The sequence below is a fragment of the Acinonyx jubatus genome, chromosome C1, assembly GCF_027475565.1.
Source record: "Acinonyx jubatus isolate Ajub_Pintada_27869175 chromosome C1, VMU_Ajub_asm_v1.0, whole genome shotgun sequence".
Classification (NCBI taxonomy): Eukaryota; Metazoa; Chordata; class Mammalia; order Carnivora; family Felidae; genus Acinonyx; species Acinonyx jubatus.
The window spans coordinates 208,589,086-208,611,592 of NC_069381.1; the positions used below are offsets into that span (position 1 = coordinate 208,589,086).

Genomic DNA, 22,507 nt, shown 5'->3' on the forward strand with positions numbered 1-22,507 from the left:
GCATATAGAAAGGACTCTATAAATGATGGTCATCACCACCATCACCCCCATCACCACCATCACCATTATCATCATCACCCCCATCATCATCACCACCACCATTATCATCATCACCCCCATCATCATCATCCCCATCACAGCATCATCATCATCATCACCATCACCCCCATCATCATCATCATTGCCATCATCACTACCATTATCACCATCATCATCACCACCATCCCCATCACCACTCCCAACACCACCATCCCTATCACCCACAGCAACGTCAACAACCCAACGTCTATTTAAAGTGGGATCCTCAGGGGAACTTAGACTTGTGTAGGTCTGAGGAAATAGCTCTGGGAAAGCAGGTCCCCTGAGAAAACAGCCATGCTGGCACATAAGCGTGCAGGTCATTTAGAGAGTCCCCTAACTCGGTTTCTCTGATATCAAACTTTTTAAATGGAATTCTTTTAATCATTTCCACTTTTAAAGATTATTGCTAGAATTTAAAAATAATGTCTAAATAAAAGTACACTACACATACATAATAATGTGCCTTTTACTATCTACCATTTTGAATAATTCATACCTAGATTCTACTTTAAAAAGCCAGGCTCTAGGCTACATTTAAACTTGTAAAGAAAAATATGTGAATAAATGAGGTATGGCTACAATTCATAGGATTGAAAAACATTTAAGAAAAAAAGTATATGCAGCAATTAATATAAGAAACACTGGCCAATATAATGGGCATGATGGTATAAAAAATAAAATTATAAAATCTTTTCTTGGAGCAAAATTTACAACAAAGCCTGTCAAACCTCTTCCTGTGCCTATTTCTGGCATTAAGTAATCTCCATTTAGAAAAAAAAAAATTCATTGCATATGAAAACCACATCCTAATTGGACACATTTTTTTAAGCCAGTTCCTGAATACCCATTGGTAGAACATGAAAATTAATTTGCACTTTCCTTTAAAATTTTGTTGGCTCACACAGAATATACAATTGAAATTCTTCATTTATTTAATCTTTTTCAATGTCTATTTGATCGCCTTTTCATAATCAGTTAGAATTGTATCACTTAATCTTCCATTCGTACAGTTTCAACTCATCAAATACTAGTAAATCAATTGCTAAATTACTGTAGAACTCATATACAATTACCCACCGCATCCAGTCATTAATACCCAATGAATGTATTCTGATTAATGGCATTACTATGAACGTCAAAATAATTAATCACTTCTCTGTGTTGATGTGAGGGTAATAGGAGATTATAAATGCACAGCTAATTGGGCTACAGATGACTTTATAAATGTTAAGGCATTAGAGAACCAGGCCTTCAGAGGAGCTAACATAAAAAGCGGTTGATTGACGTGTTTACCTTCTGAACTGTTGCAAGCATTGTGGACGTGATCTTTCTTTCAACTGCCTTTGTTCTATCGCATTCCTTTGCCTTGCTTTGATTCAAAACCTCACATTTAAGTGGGCACCAACTAGATGGTCTGGTAACTTCGAGGTCACATGAAAGAAGTTACCTGAATTTACACGTGTTTGGTCAGAGTTCTAATTTGAGATGCGTTTGCCTCTTGAATTATGCATAACAACTTTATCTTCCAGAGCATGTATTATTGTACTAAAAATAAAACTAGCCAATGTATTGCAGTCAAGCCCCGGTGGTATGCCAGGGTTTGAAAGAAAAACGACTGGGAGGGATGGAGACGTTGACTCAGACTCAGTCCGTCTGGCTGGACTATTTCTAGCCCATATGAGCATTGTCACCATAAGAACAGTCAGGCCCTTGGCCTCAGTCCTCGAGATGCTCAAAGGCAGCCTTGACTATCTGCTCCACTCTCTGGAGCTCCAGAAAGTTCTCTACCACTCTGCCCCTCACTTATCTGGTTCACAAACACTTAAAATTAGAATCACCTACAGAGTTTATTTAACTGTTATGTTGGCTCCAGCCTGACCTAGTAAATCCGAACGTCTCGGGATATGGCCAAAGACACCTGTGGGTTTGCCAGCTCCTCCTGATGTCCGACCGCCCGGTATATCATCTTAAGGATGACTTCTTTTCTGCCACGTTAAAACGCATATGCCTCGGCAGGAACTATACACAGGATGAATGTGCTTACCAGTTCCTTCCCTTCGACAGCTCCTCCCCGCCGAGATCCTAACGTGGCCTCCACAGCCCAGCGTGCCCGACCCAACCGACTTCACCACATCTCCACCTCTCTCGCCCTTGTTCTCTAAGCTCCAGCCCTGTGGCCTTGTTGCAGTTTCTTTGATATTACACGTTGTCTCCTGCCATAGGGCCTTTGCACATGCAGTTCCAGTCTTCTGCCTGGAAGGGTCTCCCCATCGCCTAGTTAATATTTCAGCCTACTTACCTTTCTTCAAGACTGTGATCCCCAATCCCCCAAACTCATGTCAGATTTTTATTATCAACTACAGTCTTAGCACAGTGTGCTTATCACAGTTGTAACTTTCTACTGATTTGTGGAATCGTTTATTACCTGGGGCCCCACTAAAACATATGATTCACGAGGCCAAGGATTTTTATTTGTTTTGTCCATTGCTCTACTGCCAGTGCCAAGCAGGCACCCAGCTCAGTAGGTGCTCAATAAATATTTGGGGAGGGGGTGCTCCCGGGTGGCTCAGTCAATTAAGCGACTGACTCTTGGCTTCGGCTCAGGTCATGATCTCAGTTTGTGAGTTGGAGCCCTGCACTGGGCTCTTTGCCCGCAGTGCAGAGCCTGCTTGGGATTCTCTCTCTTTCCCCCTCTCTCTGCCCCTCCCCTGCTCGCTCTCTCTCTCAAAATAAATAAACTTTTAAAAATTTAAATAAATAAAAATAAATAAATATTTGGGGCAGGAAAGAAGAGAGGGAGGTGGTGAGGGAGGACAGGCCTGGTGCCCAAATGGCGTGTCGGCAAATACGAGGACACCAGAGGGATGAACTGGCAAAGAGAAACAGGAACCCAGCAAAGAAAGCTGGTAGTGACATAACACTCCCCTGACCTCCCATGTCCGCTAACCGCCTTGGCAGACGGAGTAATCACTAGCAGCTCTGACCACAAAGCAAAGTAGTTTCAGCTCCAGCCAGGAGCTGCCCTGAACACAGAGCCCCAAGCCAACTTGGGTGGCAAGCCCCATTACGAACCGTGCCCTGTCCCAGATCATAAACAATACCACAAGCCTGCTCCGGGGCTCACCAAGAAGGAGTGAGTTACAGACTGTCCCTGTTCCCAATCAGCTCTCTCTCAAAATTAAATTCTAGAATTCTGTGTGACTGGCAGTTTAGTGGGCTGCAGAGGGTTTCTTTTATCTGTCCAGAGCAGATTTTCTTCATGCTTCAGTCTTTACGCAAGTCCTGGGAATGCTATCTGATCGTCAGTTCTTTCTAGGGATACTCAGTGTAGCAAATTAAAAATCCAATCCGTCTTCCCTTACAGCCTTGCACTGCCCCAAATCCCAATCTGACTTTGAATAGACGGCCTTCACTGCTGGAAAATCTAACGGGAATCACAGTGTATAGGGCAGAGGCCCCAGAACAAAACAAACAAAATGAACCTCTGTTCCTATCTGAAACAAAGAAAAACTGATCAAACACAGCAAGTGGGGCCTGGTCTTTCCAAGCTTCCATTTCTTTTTTTAAATGAACTTTAGGGGCACCTGGGTGGCTCAGTCGGTTAAGCGTCTGACCTCAGCTCAGATCACGATCTTGCGGTTCGTGGGTTCGAGCCCCGCATTGGGCTCTATTCTGACAGCTCAGAGCCTGGAGCCTGCTTCGGATTTTGTGTCTCCCTCTCTCTCTGACCCCTCCCCCGCTCAAGCTCTCGCTGTCTCAAAAAAAAAAAAAAAAAAAAAAAAAAGATTAACATTAAAAAAAATTTTTAATAAAAATAAATGAACTTTATTGAGGTATAACTTACATACAATAACATACAATGAGGTTTTCCAAACATTAAAAACTCTAGTAATTACCACCAAGGTCAAGATATAGAATATATTTTTCTTAGCTGACGTATAGCTGGCATAGAATATATTAGCTTCAGGAGTGCAACACAGCGATTCAACAATTGTCTACGTTACACTATGCTCACCATGAGTGTGGTCACCATTGGTCACCATATGCTATTATTACAACATTTTTGACTATTCCCAGTGCCACACTTTACATCTCTGTGACTCATTTATTTTATAACTGGAAGTTTGTACCTCTTAATCTCCTTCACTTATTTCGCTCATCCCCTCCGGCTTCCATATCCAAAGCTCATGGGGGGGTGGGGGGGGGGGGGTCCTTGCCTTGGTAAAAGGGCTGCCTGCCACCACAGGAGACCTGGCTTCCCAGTACAAAATGCAAGCTTTGGACTGAGGCTCTGTTAGTCGAAGCCAATCACACTTTGATATTCTGAAGGAAATGCTCCTTGAAATACAACTATCCCAGTTATAAAATGAGGATGTCACAGGGATGAGAAGTACTGTGGGAGTAGGGTCAGTAATACTGAAGGGCGCCTGGGTGACTCAGTCCACTGAGGGTCTGACTCTTGATTTCGGCACAGGTCATGATCTTAGGGTTGGGCTCCGTGCTGAGCACGGAACTTGCTTGAGATTCTCTCGCTCACTCGCTCTCTCCTCCCTCCCCTTCTCTCCTTCTGCCCCATTCCCCGGCTTGTGTGTACACTCTCTCTCTCACTCTCAAAAACAAAATGAAAAAAAACCCTGAAATAATGCTGTATGGTGACGGATACTAACTATGCTTATGGTGAACACCGCATAATATACAGAACTGTCGAATCAGCATGCCATCCACTTGAAACTAAGATCACGCCGTCTGTCGACTATACTTAAATAATGAAAATCTTTTCAGGAGGGAAAAATACAACGATCACGTTGACAATGAATTCACGTTTTTGCTTATTGTTTTTATTCATGAATATTAGCTACGTACTATATCCTCCTCATATATACTAGCATTGTTTCCAACTCTAAGGATTCTGTTTCTTTCCAAACTAATTGTCCAATTTCACACGCCCTTACACGCTCTCACTCACAGACTCCAAGCTATCTACCCTTTTATGGTCCTCCATCCGTCAAGTCCTTTAAATCATAGACGCGCAATATACACGTCTGTGTCTGTACATGTGCAAATGTACGTACGGATGTGCGTCCATGGGTGTGCAGACACACGCACGGGCATCTGTGGGTGCAGGTGCAACTGTGTGTCGACACGTAAGTACATACACGTGCCTCTGTATTTACGTGCGATGGGTGGACTGATGCAGGCATGTGCATCTCTGTGTCTCGACAACATATCCTATAAAATAAAATCAGAGGCACAAAACCCAAAACAAGCCTAAACCAAGTGTTCCAGAAGGCTGTAATGGTCTTGGGGGAAGTGTGTCTGATCAAACTTTCTCTGACACTGGATCTGTGACTCCAGAGCCATACCTGGACATTCACTTGCAGGAGACTCTCACCCACCACCTCTGCTTGATTGTTTTTTTTTTGAGGGGCTGTTTTCCAGTTCGAGCTGGGTTTCCACACTTCCAAAATAACCCCCCTCTGATTACTTCCCAGGAATTCAATTTGATCAACGTTTACTTACTCATTATTCATAATTTCTTCATTATTCATTATTCATTTGATCAACGTTTATTCAGTGCCTGCATCCCCCAGGCCCTGTGGCAAGTGCTGGTGATACCACAGTGAGCAGGCCACACTCAGTCCCCTGCCCTCACCACGCTTGCGTTCTGCAACTCCGATGTCTGTCACTTTTGACGCTGCCTCTTCCCTTGCTCCCAAGGCATATAATCGTGTCTAGGGAACCCAGCCTCACAATGTCCCTGGGAGGCGCTGACCTGCCGTCTGCTGCCACTCCTGCCACTACCCCCCCCCGATGTTGGCTCTTCCTGCTCACCGCCAAAATCCACTCCACGGCGCTCACCATACTGGACCAGCACCACTGCCCCCACCTACCCGTGCTCTCTCTCCTTCACCGGAGCCTCTCACTCCTACCTCCTATCCTCTGCTGAATCTTCCACGGCTCACTTCTTGATTGAGATCCACTGCTGCAGCCTCACTGATCCCCGCCCCCAACACTGCGATCCATACCAGTCCTCCTACCCTGAACGTCTTTCCCCCCTTATACCCACTCCTCAGTTCAAGGCCAAGCTCGAAATGTACAAGTCCAAAGCCTGAACTTCCTGCTGGGTGGTTACTCTTTCCCTGTGAGTTCATGTAGCCCTTAAAAATTCATCCAACATTTAATACACAGCCTTTTATCTTCTCATTTATCTCTCCATGTGCTCCTTACCATCTCAAAAGCATTAGTATCTAACAAGAGCAGCAATTACTTATTATAGGAGTATCTATACTCTTCCTCTCACTTTCACTTCTAAGGGGAAAGGGCTCGTGTGCTGGGTCAGTTCCCAGGAAAATTCTTGGTAGTGGAGAACCCCAAGAAGGGACGAGACAGAAGAACTAAAAGCAAACAAACAAACCCAAGACACTATACCGATACGTGGAAGAGCGAGCCAGAAGTGCAAAAAGAAAACAGCAAGAAAAGCCTCGAAGGCTAGATGTTGGGCTGAGATTTGGGGGAGCAGGCCATGAGAGTGGGGGAGAGAATTTCACAAGGCCAGTGCCAAACACATGGAGACTGTTAAGAGAGTAATGAGGAGAGAAGGTCAGTAAGATTTCTGCTGCATGGGAAGAATGCATTCTTCCCACTGCTGTTCATGCGCTCTCAAAAAGATGAATAAAGATTCCAAGCGTTTTCATCCATTATTGGCTACTGGACGGGGTTTATTTGATGTGACTGGATGAACAAGACTGAACCATGGGACACTAAGAGTTACCTGGGTTACGTGAGTATGTCCCATCTGCCTGGAGCCTAAAAAATCTCTCCAATACAGGAACTGGAACCTTCTATTTCTTTGTATCCCCAGTACTGAGCACGGTGTCCTACATGTGGTAATTAATCAACAAACATTCACTGATGGTAAACAGAGAGGTGGATGGATGACAGGATACAGATCCTGTTTCTTTGACACGGTAGTGTTCCAGAGGCTGCTATCACTACTGATGTAGCCAAACAGTATTTCTCGGTGTATTTACTTAATGAGATTTCCCATTTGTCTACCAGGCAAATATAGCTTTTGTAGGTCAAACTCACAATTATGGCATTAAAACAGGACAACCATGAGCACATTGCTTGTTAGGGATGTAGGCGAATACCAAAAATAACTTGGCATTCAAAACCCAAATGTCAGAGAGAGCATTAGAGAAAAGAAAGCAGAAGAGTCGTGTTGAAATGAAATCCTAATTATTTATATTCCTCACCCAAAAGCTAGGCAATTTTTTCCTGCTGACATGCCCTATTTTGGTCCATTTACTTGCTGCTCCGAGTTTTCGACCTGAGAGCTTTGTGAAAAACAATTGCGACTACCATGATCTTGTGTCAAAGTCAAGTGATCATCTCTAAAGCAGCCCTCACGGGTTTTCAAAATATTTGTCTTTTCTGGAAAATGCTTTGCCCCATTCTCACAGACTAATTTTGACCTCATAAAAAGTCTACCATAGATGGAACTTAAATATCTACCTTCAGGATATGGAAATGGGAAAGCAAAAGAATCTAAGAGGAGGAGACAGAAATGGAATTGGGGTTGTAGCCTTCTGGAATATGAATGTTCTTTGTATAGCATTAAGCAGGAGGAATGTCACTAGAATCTGACTGTGTGGTAATGAACATGACCACTGTTCGTTCGTTCCCCATCTCCCCTCCCCCACCATTTTACGTCTACCTGGATGTGCAAATGCAGTAATACACTGAAACCATTCTGTTTACTACGACTCTGACGTGTAGCCACTGTACATATGTTCTGCTTAAAGAGATGGGTACTGTCCTTTCTCTGGAAACTGTTACCACTTTTCTACCTTGCAGAGATCCCTGAACATTTCAGATGGCTAAGGAAGTTGCTAAGAGGTGTATGTAAATGTGAAGTTGAATCGAGTTAACAGCCACTAGCCACAAGTGGGTGGAAAGGGGACACCATGCTCCTTCAGAGATAAACTAGCTGACCTCAGTGAATATTGGAAGAAACTTAAGGACAGTTTGATAATGCACATCAGAGTTGTTAAAATATATAAACCCTTTGATCCAGCAAATTCTGTACCTGGAAATTTAACCCAAATATATCATCAGAAAGGATCCAAAGACAAGGTTATACCAGTGCTTGAAATTCTACATAAAAAGGCAAAAGATATGAAGGAGCCAACTGTTTAACAGCAGCATATTGATTAAATAAATTACAGTACATTGATTTGATGGAACACTATACAGCCATGAAGAAGACCTATTCACACAAAAGAATGTCAGTGACACATGAAGTGAAATGGGCAAATAATCAAACAGCATATGAATGTGTTCCTCTTACAAAAAATAGTGTGAATGCTATTTATGTTTAGATTATCTATTGTCATAGAGCCTTCAAGTTTTTCAAAAGAGAGTATATTATCTTTTGGTGAGAGAAAACCATAGTTCCAGGGTTTAGCCCTAAGAATCAATCTCTCTCTCCCTCCCTCTTTCTTCCACCCTTTCCCATACTCCCTCTCTCCCCCTTAGGAAGAAGAAAAAGAGGTACAATAGAGGGGCAGAAATTGGCCCCTCTATTAAACAGCGATTAATTAAATTACTTTCTAACTTGAAATTTGCGCTGACAGAAGCTAAGAAAAACTTGGACAGTAAACTGGTAAAGCCCTGAGAAGGTGTGTCCCTAAGTTAAAAGGGGAAAAAAAAACCAGTTCGAATTCTATGGATAAGATTTGGGTTAAAACTATTATCACAGTTAAGTGATAAGGTATTTATTTTCAGAGCTAACAAGAAAGTCTTTAAAACATAAAGATAATTTTTCTTACTAATTAATTTCTCCCAAGTAATCCACTAGTAAACTGTGCTACTTTTATTTTTTAAAATAAAAGGCTGAGGGAGAGGGAGAGACAATGTGGCCGAAGGGGGAGGGAGAAAGGGAGAATTTAGGGTTACGAAGACATTACCTTGAGTTTGCCTCTCGAAACCAGGCGAACAGTTCCACCTGATGCATCAGGCCCACATAACAGGAGAATCACCAGCAGACTCTTTGTTCCCTTAAATTCTGAAACTGGTGCTTGAAATCTACAGAAGCAGCTTTGTAATGGACAGTCGTGCTCGGAGGCACGGATCTGGATGCGTAGTACTCTATCACATGGCTGTCCTTTACTTCCTGATTAGTTCCTAGGATTCGCACAAATTACGGTGTGTGAAAGCACGACCTGAAGAGCTTGTAAAGGAATCTGGATGTTTAGCAGCCAGGTCTGTGGGTCGACCGGCAATCTGCTTTCCACAGAGCCTAATTCCAGACTGTCCCGGGGGGTAAGAGAAACATCTCATGCCACCATAGCCAGGACAACCAACACTCTGTGGGGCCCCGGGGAACCTTAGACTGTCAACTCTAGGGACCACACACGTCCATAATGGAATGTGGTTTTGTTTACAATGCTTAGTTTATCACCACGATCAATAGGTACCAATAAATAAATGATGTTGATCATGACAGTATTTAGGAAAATAAGAGCAAGGCATTGATGTGCAAGGACAACTAATAAAAAAAAATTCTAATATTCAATACCAATAATAAAAAGATCAAAAAAGAATAATCGTGATTGCTGATAATCCAGAAATGTGGTTTCAATCTAGGTAAAATTTAATTTAATAGAAATCTTCCAATCAGGCAAATGGGAGCTATAAGAATTTTATCCAAATTATGCTGTTCAGGGCAGCCTTACCCATCCCCTACTTTTGTTCCAACTATTGCTTTTTATTTGAACACTTTCAAGTTTCTCTTCTTTCTTTTACAGGGAGTTCAATAGACCATATTCAACTGTGGTTTTAAGGTGACCATGAAAAGGTGAGATATTTGCATTTTCTTTGTTAAATCTTAAGGTTTTAGCAAAAGAAGATGTTAATGATTCTACAGCTGGTATCCTTTCCCAATTTTCTTTGACTACTTTACCCCCAGGCCCCCAGAGCACGACACCTTAAAGGACAAAATATAAAATGCAGTATTCCCAAAAGAATGATGGAAAGAAGAAAGAATGATGGAAATGAAGAAGTTCCTTTCTTTCTTTCTTTCTTTCTTTTCTTTCTTCTTTCTTTCTTTCTTTCTTTCTTTCTTTCTTTCTTTCTTTCTTTCTTTCTTTCTTTCTCTCTTGTATTTGATCCTCTAAAATACTTTTAATGTAATAAAGGGGGGAAACTCTAAATGCCCTGGACACAGGGTTATAAAAATCTACAAAGAATTCTTAAGATTGACATTTGCAACTAGAAATTTTCTTTCCCTGGCATTTACTGAGCAGAGTAACTGTTACATGCGAACAAAATTTAATCACTCAGGTGGCCACCATATGGCCATCATGATACAAGGAGCCGTGATATGGTCCATTCTCTCTAGAAATTTACAGTCTAATCAAAAGATATAAAATCCACATACATAAAAAAGAGGATGGAGAGCATTCAGAGGCTACGTTGTGTGATGCTCGCTGATACTACGATTATCAGAGGAAAAAGTGAGACTTAGCTGGTAAAGCAAAACTTTTATGAGTCTAAAAGAAGCAGAAGGAGACAGAGCTGGGGGAAAAAATGATGCCAGAGATAAGAACAAACGGGAATGTGCAGGGTTGGGTGAGGTGAACATCAGCCAAGGGTAACCAGCCATTTAAACCACAGGGGAAACACAGCCCCACTCTGGGGTGGCATCAGTACGTAAGAGCTGAGCAGAACTTCTGGGAATTTCATGAAGACAGAGTCCCTACCACAGAGACGAGACCTACCATGCGAGAGTAGTCAGACAGGGTGATAGTCGTGAAGCGGGGGGGGACTCGGGACAGTGGGATCTTATGCTTGCAAGAAATCAGATTTCACTCCAAAGGCTAGAGGAGGCTCAGTACCTGTGGGCTTAGACAGGAAAGTTCCAGCTCACCGTATAGCCAAGGGGCCCGAGATCTCAGAAACCCAGATTTGGATGGCAAGCTGTGTACTCGATCCACCTCCACTATTGCTTGTTTGAGAATGACCTGCAGAAGGTCTAAAGAAAGGAAGCCCAAAGGTTTCATGCAACTGAGCAAGGTCTCACACTGCCAGAACGCGGGGGTAATTTTAGAAACTAGTCCCATAGCAACCTGCACACGGGAATGATGAGTTACAGCATTTCCAAAAATCAACCCTACTTTACTGGGTCAGAGCTAGGATGCAAATATCCTAATGGTCCTAAAACACTTCATAATCATGAAGGTATTATCAAGGTATAGTAAAAGAATATATTAAAATTTTAAGTGCCCCAACCTCTATCTTACTTCTTTATACCCGAACTTATTCCATAAGACCTGAGGAGCTCACAGAAAATGTATGCCATTAAATAGTGAAATACAAATTAAAATGGACATCGGAGCCAGGAAAAATATAACCTAAAGAGTGTGTGGAGGAGAGATAAGCAGGCCATAAAATCTTCACCGTTGCAAGAATCACCAATTTGGTTCCGCGTCTCCCAGTGACCTTTTCCAACAAGTAAGAGGAAAACATATGCTAAGCACCTTTTACTCTGCATGGGAATCCTTCCTTCTGACAAGTCCTGGTCTATACCTGCCCTTTTTCCCTTCCCACCCCTTCCCTGCCACCCTGTGTCTTCCACAGGGAGCCACGGCCAGGGGGGTGGTCACAGGGGGGAGGTCACACAGAGCAGGAAACCAGCCAGTAACAAGATGGAGAAGCATGGCAGGTGGGGAGGGGGAGTCTCTGGCCTATTTATCTCCTGAGAGAGAAACAAAAGAATTCATCAAGAAACGGCTGAAATAAAGTAAGACCTCTATCCAGAGACCTGATGTTGAAATTGCTAAGATAGGCACACGCAAAAAAAAAAAAAAAAAAAATTATAATAATATTGGCCGCTGTGCATGGATGGCTTCGGGAAGCTCTCCAGCCAAACTATGAAGTTAAGAAATCTCCTGTCCCTACTTTTCTTTTGAACTCTTCCCCTGTGAATACTGCCCACCACCCTTTACTCCAACTGGTATGTCCTATGGTGTCCCCTGTCTTTTCAGAGCACATTCCCCCAAACTGTTCTCTTCACCAAACTCACAGGATAAAGCATCCCAACTCTAGCTAAATTGCTTTGGAAACATATTTTAAAGGTCAACGTTCACAGGAATAGTTTACCCAAAGGGAGGAAAGAGAGAGAGTTCAGGAATAAGAAAATAGAGCTTTCATGAAGGATTCCAATGGACCACCTGGAAATCCATTGTCAAAGACTAGAGGGTCGGTCCCTCCTTTGCCTGTTGAAGATACACAGAGAGCCCAAGAAATAAAATTCACACCTGGAGCTCTTCACTCTATAGAAATTTGTTCACACCCAACATGAGAGGCAGTTGGAGGAATGGATGGGATCTGCCATCGCATGCTTGCTGAAATTAAATTCTATTTCCAGTTGTGATGGCCATTCATCAACTTCTAGCACTATCGTTAAATTATCTGAATGACACAGACTCCTGTGCCATCAAATTGCCATACACTTGCACTTCGTACATCCAAGGAGAGCACTTTGCCTGCCCTACCTCCCCTGGCAGGTAGCTGCTCCTTCCTCTGAACCCTGTGCCACTTTGCACGTCCCTTCTCCACAGCACCCGTCTCTGCCTTTGTTGCCCCATTCGCTCAGAGACCCCACCTACAGCATGTTTGCATTTCCAGGCTGACACAGTGCTTGGGAAATGAGAGGCATGCATGGTGTACTTTCTAAACTAACACAGAATTGAGTATTTCCCACAGCCCTGCTTCCCTAAATAAATGTTGGTTAAGTTCCTTGATACGGAGACACAGGAAGCAGGTAAGTCTGTCAAAAGAAACATCGCTAAACGGACAGAGAATGTTGAAAAGCATATGTATCCTCAAAGAATCACACACATAGCTTAAAGTGAGCACCTCTAAAATGTTTGCACTCAGATATCTTTGAGAATCCAATGAACTTTTAGCCCTGTCTTAGAGGGATGCACAAACACATAAAAATCTACAGCGCATTTTCAGGAGATTCATGGGTTTCTCAAAAAGTAACCTTTGACTCCCATGGCTGCCACAGAACCATGGTCCAACTGAGCCCAGATTAAGAACTTCTGCCTAAGAATAAAGTATCAGTTGCTTGTATATTTAAAATTCTGTCATTAACAACAAAAAAAGTCAGGGTGCCTGGGTGGCTCAGTCGGTTAAGCATCCAACTCTTGATTTTGGCTCAGGTCATGATCTTCCAGTCATGAGATCAAGCCCTGCGTTGGGCTCTGTGCTGGGGACGCAGCCTGCTTGGGATTCTCTCTTCTCCCTCTCTCTGTCCCACCCCCACTTTTGCATGCTCTTTCAAAAAAATAAAAATTTAAAGCATTGAAAAAACATTTTTTAAGTCGGTATAAACCGCCATCCTACAAAAGATTGTATCTCCAAGGAAACGTCATGATGCCAATAAGGATCAATCATCAGTTAAGACCATAAAGATGTAAACCCTGAGGCTGTGAAGGGCTGTTGCACCAGTGGAGTCTGACCAAAGGAAAAGTCTCAACTTTCACTGTACCTGCTAAGGTACCGTGTTACTCCCCCTTATTTGTCAAGAGAAGAAACTAAAGAGAACATATTGCTCTAGAAACATTTTGCGGGACAAGAATCTTTTTAAGCTGAAAATTTAGAATCAAGGAAACCTAAAGTGCGTTATAGCTCCCTCCCAGGGGGCACAGGCAGAATGGGAAAATTTCTCATCTAGTTAGAACATCAGCTACAAAGACCTGGAAGTCATTATCTCTAGGGTTCTGTGGCTACTTTTGCAGCTGTAATCCTGAAGAAGCGAGCCCAACTCCTACAAGGACATTGCTACAGGCTACGGCTTGCACTACTCATTTCTTTATGAAGGTGAAGCGGATCTCAAGTCCTAAGGGCGGCTTTTTAGTAGGTCACGAACAAAATACCACTGGTGTGGATTAAACAAAAAAATGCACTAATTTTTATGAAATAAATTAGATGTCAGAAATGTACTACACATTGTTAAGAATGATATAAATATGGTAAAAGGTTATAGAGAAAAACAGCGGGTTACAGGCAGGAGAAGAGAATGAGGGAAGACAGAGAGGCAAATACGAGTAGTGAGACCACTGTCAAGATGATCCCATGATCTCACAGTTTGTGAGTTCAAACCCTGCGTCAGGCTCTGCACTGACAGCTTGGAGCCTGGAGCCTACTTCAGATTCTGTGTCTCCCTCTCTCTCTGCCCCTCTTCTGCTCATTCTCTCTCTCTCTCTCTCTCAAATAAATAAACATTAAAAAAGAAGAAGAAAGAATGAGAAGGGAATGAGATGGATCAAAATGAAAATAATTTCAAAGAAGGGGAAAGAAAGAAAAATGCCAGATTGAGGTTAACAACAGATCTGGATTATAAAAGAGAAAAGTGTGAAGGAAAAAGTAGGGGTTTCTCTGAACAGGCAGGTAAACAGAAATACAGGTAAAGCAGACATGCCTCACCACCTGGGTTTTCTGATCAAAATAAGAACTAACTGTGAGAATATTCCAGGGTTGCCTGTGTGTTTATAAGAATTCATAAGTAGAGTTTCAGAGGATTTCAGAATCCAGGTAGAGTAGAATTTTGGGTTGGCCATTTTCCTCCTACACCACTCCAAATAAGGAGAGTTTAAATGAGTTCTCAAAGAAGAACAGATCTGGGGGGTCCAAGGCATGGACAAGATGAGGCAGGGGGAGGTCCAGGTGGGGATGGGACAGGCAATGGATGGACAGAGACCACGGAGAAGTACTGGGAGATAAGCCTAAGGGCAGGTGACCAGAGAAAGAAAAATCTAGAAAAGGAGTCCAATGGGGCTTCTACCCTGCGGAAATGGCAACAACCTCTAACTGCTTTCTCACACGAAGCCCACACAGCAGACAGCTGGCTGGGCCCTCATCCCTGAGAGTGTCTACCCCAGCAATGTGTCCAAGCAACCCCAAGTGAAAAAACAAAAACAGTACCTAACACAAGACCGACAACTGCTTATCATGGAAATACAACTGGAACCATGAATCCCTTACTATCTGGGGCCATGAACCAGGGAGCGGATGAATCACTCAGTAAGCTCCTGAGCACCAGGGCTGCTCGCCATGGAGCAGACAATGCGACACAAAAGTCAAGTTAGTGACTGACCTCAAAACAGTGCCTAAAGCAAATAACATAGTTGAAAGAAGCACATTTAGGAAAAGCAAAGAGATGATTAAGGAGCGGGCAGAAGCATTGAAACTGGGTGACAACATGGAGGGAAAGGTGATGCACTGAGGCACAGAAGGAAGAGCTACATGTTTTGTGAAATGTTTTATCATCTTTTTCTTTCGATCAAAGGGTATAAATATTCATAAGGCAATGTCAATGAAAGGAATCTGTTTTAAAAATTCAATGGCGGGGGTGGGGGGTGCCTGAGTGGCTCAGTCTGGCTTCAGCTCAAGGTCATGATCTCATGGTACGTGAGTTTGAGCCCCAAATCAGGCTCTGTGCAGACAGCTCAGAGCCTGAAGCCTGCTTCTGATTCTGTGTCTCCCTCTCTCTCTGCCCCTCTCCTGCTTGTGCACTCTCTCTCTCTCAAAAATAAACATCAAAAAAAATTTCTTTTAATTCAATGGAGTGTCACCGAAATAGGTCAAATATAAGTACATCATCATCTGGACCATGTAGAACATTAACAGGGTCTTGGCAATAAACTTTTAAAAAGGATTTTTGTGTAAAGCCAGTGACGATGACCAAGTTTGTCTCCCAAAAACACATAGGGACTCTACTACTCTGTTGCACAGAGCAACAGGGGCACCTGGGTGGCCCAGCTGGTTAAACATCTGACTCCTGGTTTCGGCTCAGGTCATGATCTCATGATTCGTGAGATCAAGCCCCAGGTCAGGCTCTGTGCTGACAGCATGGAGCCTGCTTGGGATTCTCACTCTCCCTCTCTCTCTCTCTGCCCCTCCCCTGCTCATGTTCTCTCTCTGTCTCTGTCTCTCTCTCTCTTCAAAAATAAATACATTAATTAACAAGAAATATTAAAAGACCTTTGGTCATCAATTCTGTAAGTGGACCCAATTGAGAATGAAGGGCAGAGAAGGGACAGTCAATTCCTGCAAGTGCCTCTCTTTCTAGAAAGGAGTGGTATTGCCTAGAACACAGCACCACAACTCTGGAGGTTTACTGGCCCTTTGGTGCAGAAGTTTTCTCCCACCCGCACTGGCATCCCATTTGTTTATCTGTCAACGGAGGCTCTGTACTCTTTAGAATGGTCTTTTGGTTCTTAGCTAAAGTGCATTCGTGTCTAGAGAGCCCAGTATTGTAAAAATAAATCATTTTAAGAAGCTGCCTTAGGGGCGCCTGGGTGGCTCAGTCGGTTGAGCGTCCGACTTCGGCTCAGGTCACGATCTCGCGGTCTGTGAGTTCGAGCCCCGCGTCGGGCTCTGGGCTGATGGCTCAGAGCCTGGAGCCTGCTTCCGATTCTGTGCCTCCCTCTCTCTCTGCCCCTCCCCCATTCATGCTCTGTCTCTCTCTGTCTCAAAAATAAATAAATGTTAAAAAAAAAATTAAAAAAAAAAAAGAAGCTGCCTTAAAAAAATTAAAAAGAACATTAAACACACATCAATGCAGTAAACATAAGACTTCCACGATGATTACAAAAGGTAAATCTTGCTCCTTTAAGATAAAAAGACCTCGTAAAGGAAGGAGCCGGCAATGTGTGGCAGCCTGTGGTCCATTGGGAGGAAGGTAGCCATTCTTCCTCAGAAAAAGCTTGGGACAAGACTGGCCCCATCCTGAAAGAGAATAACACTAGAAGATTGTGAGCGCCAATACAAAGCCGCCCAAAGCACTTAGAATGTGTTCGAGTTATGAAATTTAAAAAGACATCAGACCCCAAATTTTCCAAATGGAAAATAGCAGCTTAGAGAAATAAAGCATGTTCCTCAAAATCACCATCACCTCATCTCAAAATCGTCTGCCACCTCAAGTACAATTTTTGAGAAAAAAATTCCTTAGTTATTAATATACCACATTAAATTTTCAAAAATTACTCCTGTAAGGAGCAATACACTGCCATGCAATTGTTTGTTAGAAAAATGAGCACAAATTCTGTTAGAGTTCATATAATTCCTTGTATCTTACGGGTATAAAATTATACTAATGCTAGAAAATCCTTCTTCATTAATCTCCATCCTTAACCCCAACATCAGTCTCAAGTTATAGTTATGCTACAACTAAACGTAGTATCAAAGGTAAGCTAACATTTCGAATGGATAGCTTCTGGTAACACTAACGACATTTTACAGAGTGATGACAGCACATGTGTTTTTGTGAAATGTTAGCTCCACGTCAGAGGACAGCTTAATCCACCAAAAAGAAAAACTTACAAAATCAATACGAAATAAAATTGAAACTATTTACCAAAATACACAAACTATATCCTTTGAGATGAACTGTTACAACAGACGGGGAAGTATGTTTTGGGGAGTGAAATTCAGATTTGACTTGGACAATATTACATCATGCTGTAATCCAACAGCTATCTGAACAGACAAACATCAGTCCGAAATGAAATACCCTACTCTCTTTTTCCAGTATGTCCGTTCCCCACACCAAGCTCTCCACCCAGTCCCCCAACCCCCATCCCCCAACCACTCCACAGCTGGATTTCCAAAGACTGGGAAACGGCCTTCTTACCAGAGGAGGGTCGATCAAATGAAAAAGTGACAAAAATTATACGGAGCCGAGCATTTCATTTCACCAGTTCGTCTCCATTATGAAACTTGGATCCAATATACACCTTAGAGAATATGTCTTTTATATACTTTTCCATTTCATTTAGCAAAATATTTAGGGTCTCTCAGAACAAGCTAGAGAAAGTAACTAGAATCATCCCTAACATTTGTAACTTACACTTTCACACCCATTATCCCACTGAACCCTTACAACACCCCTGAGAGACGCTGTCACTGCCCCTCTCCAGATGAGGACTGTTAGCATATATGATCAGACAGGGAGCGGTATAAACAGCAGGATGCAAGGGGCTGCTTGGGCGCATAGGACTGGGATGGGTGGAGTCTGAACTTGAGCTCCCGTCTGAGTAGAGGCAGCAGGATGCAAGGAGCTCTGATAAAGCAGCTGACGATGTCCGCCTGCAGAGGGGCTGGGGTTACAAGCTCCAACCCCAAAGATACTCTGCGCTGGGTGAGGGGTGAAGGCAACACAGGGTACAGTCAGAATGCCTACCAGGGGAAGGGTCCTCTGGAAACCGCCCAGATGTCGCCCTTGGGAGGGGCAGGAGGCAGCGAGTGGGGGGTCACACTTTACGAGGGCCATTTCTACTCTAGGGCAGAGGAACTTGAAAATTGGGCTAGTCAGGCATGTGGTCGTTTAGGGCAGGTGAAATTGCAGACTGACACTATTCGAGAAAGTGAAAAGTCAAAAGTGACCCAGGAGGGAAAGGTGGGTGAACAAGAGGAGCCCGGGGGGGAAGATGTAGTCCTCAAGTCACTTGTGAGTCAGAGGCGCAGATGTAGCCAATCGCTTCCGAGGTGCTGTGCCCCGGGCCCTAGGTCAGGTGTAAATCAAGGGAGAACAGGGTTTTTTCTGAGACACCAACATTCGGTGCCTGAAGCTGCCCACGATTCCTGCCCACTGTACCCTGTCCAGCATCTTGCAGACTGGAGTCAAAAAGAAAGCAGATTCAGAACATTATGCGCCAAAGATCACACATCTATGACGCTCTGTCCGGGGCTGGGATACGTAGTCTCAGGATTCCAGAGCCCACGCTTTTTCCATATCGAGCCACACAGGAGAGGCTGCCTTATAAATCAATTTGGATGTTTAAGCAAAACCTCCTCGACAATGGAGGACATTTAGTTGATGGCCAGAACTCAGATTATCTGAGCAAAACGCCCTAACGCACTGTCTCTAAACACCAAACCAAGGTTGGGTGGAATCAGATGTGTTGACGGGCAGACTTCCATAACTCACCGATGAAGTGATTGTGCCCTAAGGCGAGCATCTCTTCCAAGAGGACCAGACCCCCAGGCGCCTGGAGAAGAGTCACACTCCGTCCGTCTATGAGGGAGCACTGCTGAAATCCCGTGGCCGTGACCTTCCACAGCAGAATCAGCGAGGCCGCAGCGTCTTGCCGAATTCTGAAAACGGGGGTGAAGTAAACCAAAAGTCCCTTTCAGAAAAACTCATCTTAGAACCAGTCCGTCCAAGTCGAAAATAAAAATAAAATGACATATACATACATCCACAAAGGTCTCAGGAAATCATTACAAAGGTCTCCCACTTGCTTCAAAATATACCACAGAAGACACCAATAGATAACTCACATTCGAGTAACAATTTTCATCGCGAATAAAAGGGTCAGGGTGCCTGAGTGGCTCGGTCGGTTGAGCGTCTGACTTCAGCTCAGGTCATGAACTCACAGTTTGTGAGTTCGAGCCCCACGTCAGGCTCTGTGCTCATGGCTCAGAGCCTGGAGCCTGCTTCGGATTCTGTGTCTCCCTCTCCCTCTGCCCCTCCGCACCTCCTCTCAAAAATAAATAAACATTAAAAAAAAAAAAAGAATAAAAGAGTACACGGAGTTCTTCTAGAGACAAATCCTTCCACATCCACACATTATGAGTCCTGCTTGAATTTACTACAAATGTGTCCTGCATCCCCAGATGGCCACCTGAGTTGTGTTGCCAACGTAAGCAAAAGTGTGTCACCTCCCATGCTCCAGGCCTCTCCTGGCTTCTTATTTTCAGGGTAAAGTCCCAAGAATGAGACGCTAGGAAGCAAACTGGCCTCGGCCTCAGCTCCCCTTTCAGCCTCAAATCCTGCAGCCCAGCGTTCCAGCGACACGAACCCACTGTTCCTCCCCAACCAGGTTCCCTCCCAGCTCCCAACCTCTGCCTCCTCGCATGCCTGGTTAAGTGACATTCTGCAAGGCTTAGCCCATGGGTCATCTCTTCTCTGAGACCTGCCCTGACCACCTTCCCACCGCCCGGAAGCTGTCCCTTGCTTCCTGTGTGCTCCTAGAAAACCAGGTCTCCACCTTCGGGAGAAGATTGGCGTACTAAGCGCTGAGCTCCTGGCTTGCGGCTGGGTGTTCAGTCGGGGTTTCGTAAAAGGTAAGTACACGGGGGCTAGCCACTCTTGCAGGTGGATTCAGGGCACGCAGAGATGACTCAGCCTGGGTCAACCTGCTATTTTTGCCCTGTCCTGAAGCCCAGAAGGGGCCTGGAGAATTTCAAGCTGATCGGGGGGGCAGGTAGAGTATTTAAAGGGATAGAGGATCAGAACTATTTGGAAAGGCTTATAAAAGAAAGATTATATGACCCAGAAAAGAAAGCACTATGAGATGGTTTCATACACGTAAAGGAAACTACTGATCCTCCCCAAAGCCAGCTCTGACCAGCACAGATCATCTGTGTTATGAGCAATGAAACACTTAGGACCGGGGTCCCCCTGCTGGTAGCACTGGAAGCTGCCTCAGATGCCACACCTTTCTCCCCGTGGGGACTTCTTCCCGGTGCGAAGTTCACTGCCCATTCTGACTCTTCCGCCACCAGACTGAGTTCAAGGCCCCAGGGGGAGGGGACGCAGGGGCAACGTAACAAAGTCCCCCTTCCAAACATTTCAGGGACCCCATTGTTTAGAAAGCAAGGTGGGCAGGGGCGCCTGGGTGGCTCAGTCAGTTGAGTGTCTGACTTCGGCTCAGGTCATGATCTCACGGTTCGTGGGTTCGAGCCCCACATCGGGCTTGCTGCTATCACAGTGCAGAGCCTGCATCAGACCCTCTGTCCCCCTCTCTCTGCTTCTCCCCTGCTCACACTGACTCTCTTTCTCTCTCTCAAAAATAAACATTTTAAAAAAGAAAGTAAGGTGGGCAAAAACAATTCTGTATGAATAGAAGAGGCCCAAAGTGCCCACGGCCCCCCTACTAGGGAGTTGATACAGAGCACTAGTTAACCAGGGTCACATGTCCCTCGGCCTTCTAAACTTCCTGAAGACTGGACAGCAAACTCCCATTTGGCTACGTGGGGGTGGGGGGGTTGGCAGGTAATAGCATCAGAGAAGAATGAGTAGTGGGAGACGGGATGGGGTCACTCCAGGGCTGGCTCCACCCCACTCCCTAGTGACACAGAGCACCTGACACACGGCAGGGGCAGACCCCTTGCCTCTTCCCCATCTCTGCCCGCCTCCATGGGCAGTATGTAGTTTGAAAGAGCTTAAGTTTAAAAACAAAACAAGGGGCACCTGGGTGGCTCAGCCGGTTAAGAGCCCTACTTCGGCTCAGGTCACGATCTCACAGTTTGTGAGTTCGAGCCCCACATCAAGCTCTCTGCTGTCAGCACAGACCCCACTTTGGATCCTCTGTCCCCCTCTCTGTCTGCCTCTCCCTCTCTCTCCCTCTCAGAAATAAATTAATTAATTAAAGTAAATAAATAAAAACAAAACAAAACACTTTCTTCTCAGATAAAATTGTAATGTTTGCATTTTAAATTGGGGCAAATGATGCACATGAATTTAACCAACAGCCCATTCAAATCGTAAGACACCAAAGAATTCTGGAAGCAAAAGTCACTTGGGAAGTGAAGGTTTCTTATCTCGCACCTTACTCATCCCAGCCAGTTCCACATCTCCACCCAACAGGATCCCCACTGCAACATTCTTTCCTGAAATAGCTCCTTCTGGATTTTGAGCCACTTAGGCCACATCTACACATGGAACTCTGCTCATGACTCTCACTGGACTGACCAGTTACATGGACAGACACAACCCAGCAGAGGGTCACAGTATTGATCTTAATGATTTGTAACCGCGAGTTTTCTTACTTGACCGACGTGTTCTGTGGCACCTCAAAGGTTACCAGGCGGCCACCGGCAGAGCTGTTAGAACTGGCATTCCCACAGGCAATATCTGGGACCACCTGGGAAAAAAAGGAAGAAACAAGTTATCAGGGTTGATCATCACACATGATAATATTACAAAGCAAAATTCCAGAAGCTACCTTTGGGTGACGCTGAGGTGGAGACAGAGAGAAGACAGGTGACATGGTACAGACTCAAAAGAAAATGAAAGCTTTGCCACTTGGTTTCCTGAAATGCCAAAGCTTTCCTGAGAGCCGTCTACCAATTCCCAGATCGCTATGACTGATGAACAGGACGCTGCAGGGGTCCACTCCCCGCTGTCTTCCATTTAGCGAGCAGTCAGTGGCCTCTGCTCTATGCTCGGTCTGGGACTCGGTGCTTGGAGAACCAGAGGACAGGCTTTAAGGACTAGCTTCTATGCAGCAAGCATTAACTAGGAGAGCAAGCCTTAAAACGAACAGTAGGCAAGAAGCGCTAAGTCTGGGTGACCCTGCCCTGTGCAGAGGTGAGTCTCAGGAGCATGCGTTAAGGCCAGGGGACTGGG

General features: G+C 44.4%; 1 protein-coding gene across 1 annotated transcript in view; it reads right to left on the bottom strand.

Annotated features, from left to right (window-relative positions):
• Positions 1-22,507, bottom strand: part of DNER (delta/notch like EGF repeat containing) — a 312,842-nt gene that overhangs the window by 153,026 nt on the left and 137,309 nt on the right. The window contains exons 3-4 of the mRNA XM_027048560.2: positions 21,928-22,022; positions 19,082-19,248 (exon numbers count right to left, since the gene is read on the bottom strand). Coding sequence (XP_026904361.2) covers positions 19,082-19,248; positions 21,928-22,022 — 262 coding nt within the window. The remainder of the gene's footprint in view (positions 1-19,081; positions 19,249-21,927; positions 22,023-22,507) is intronic.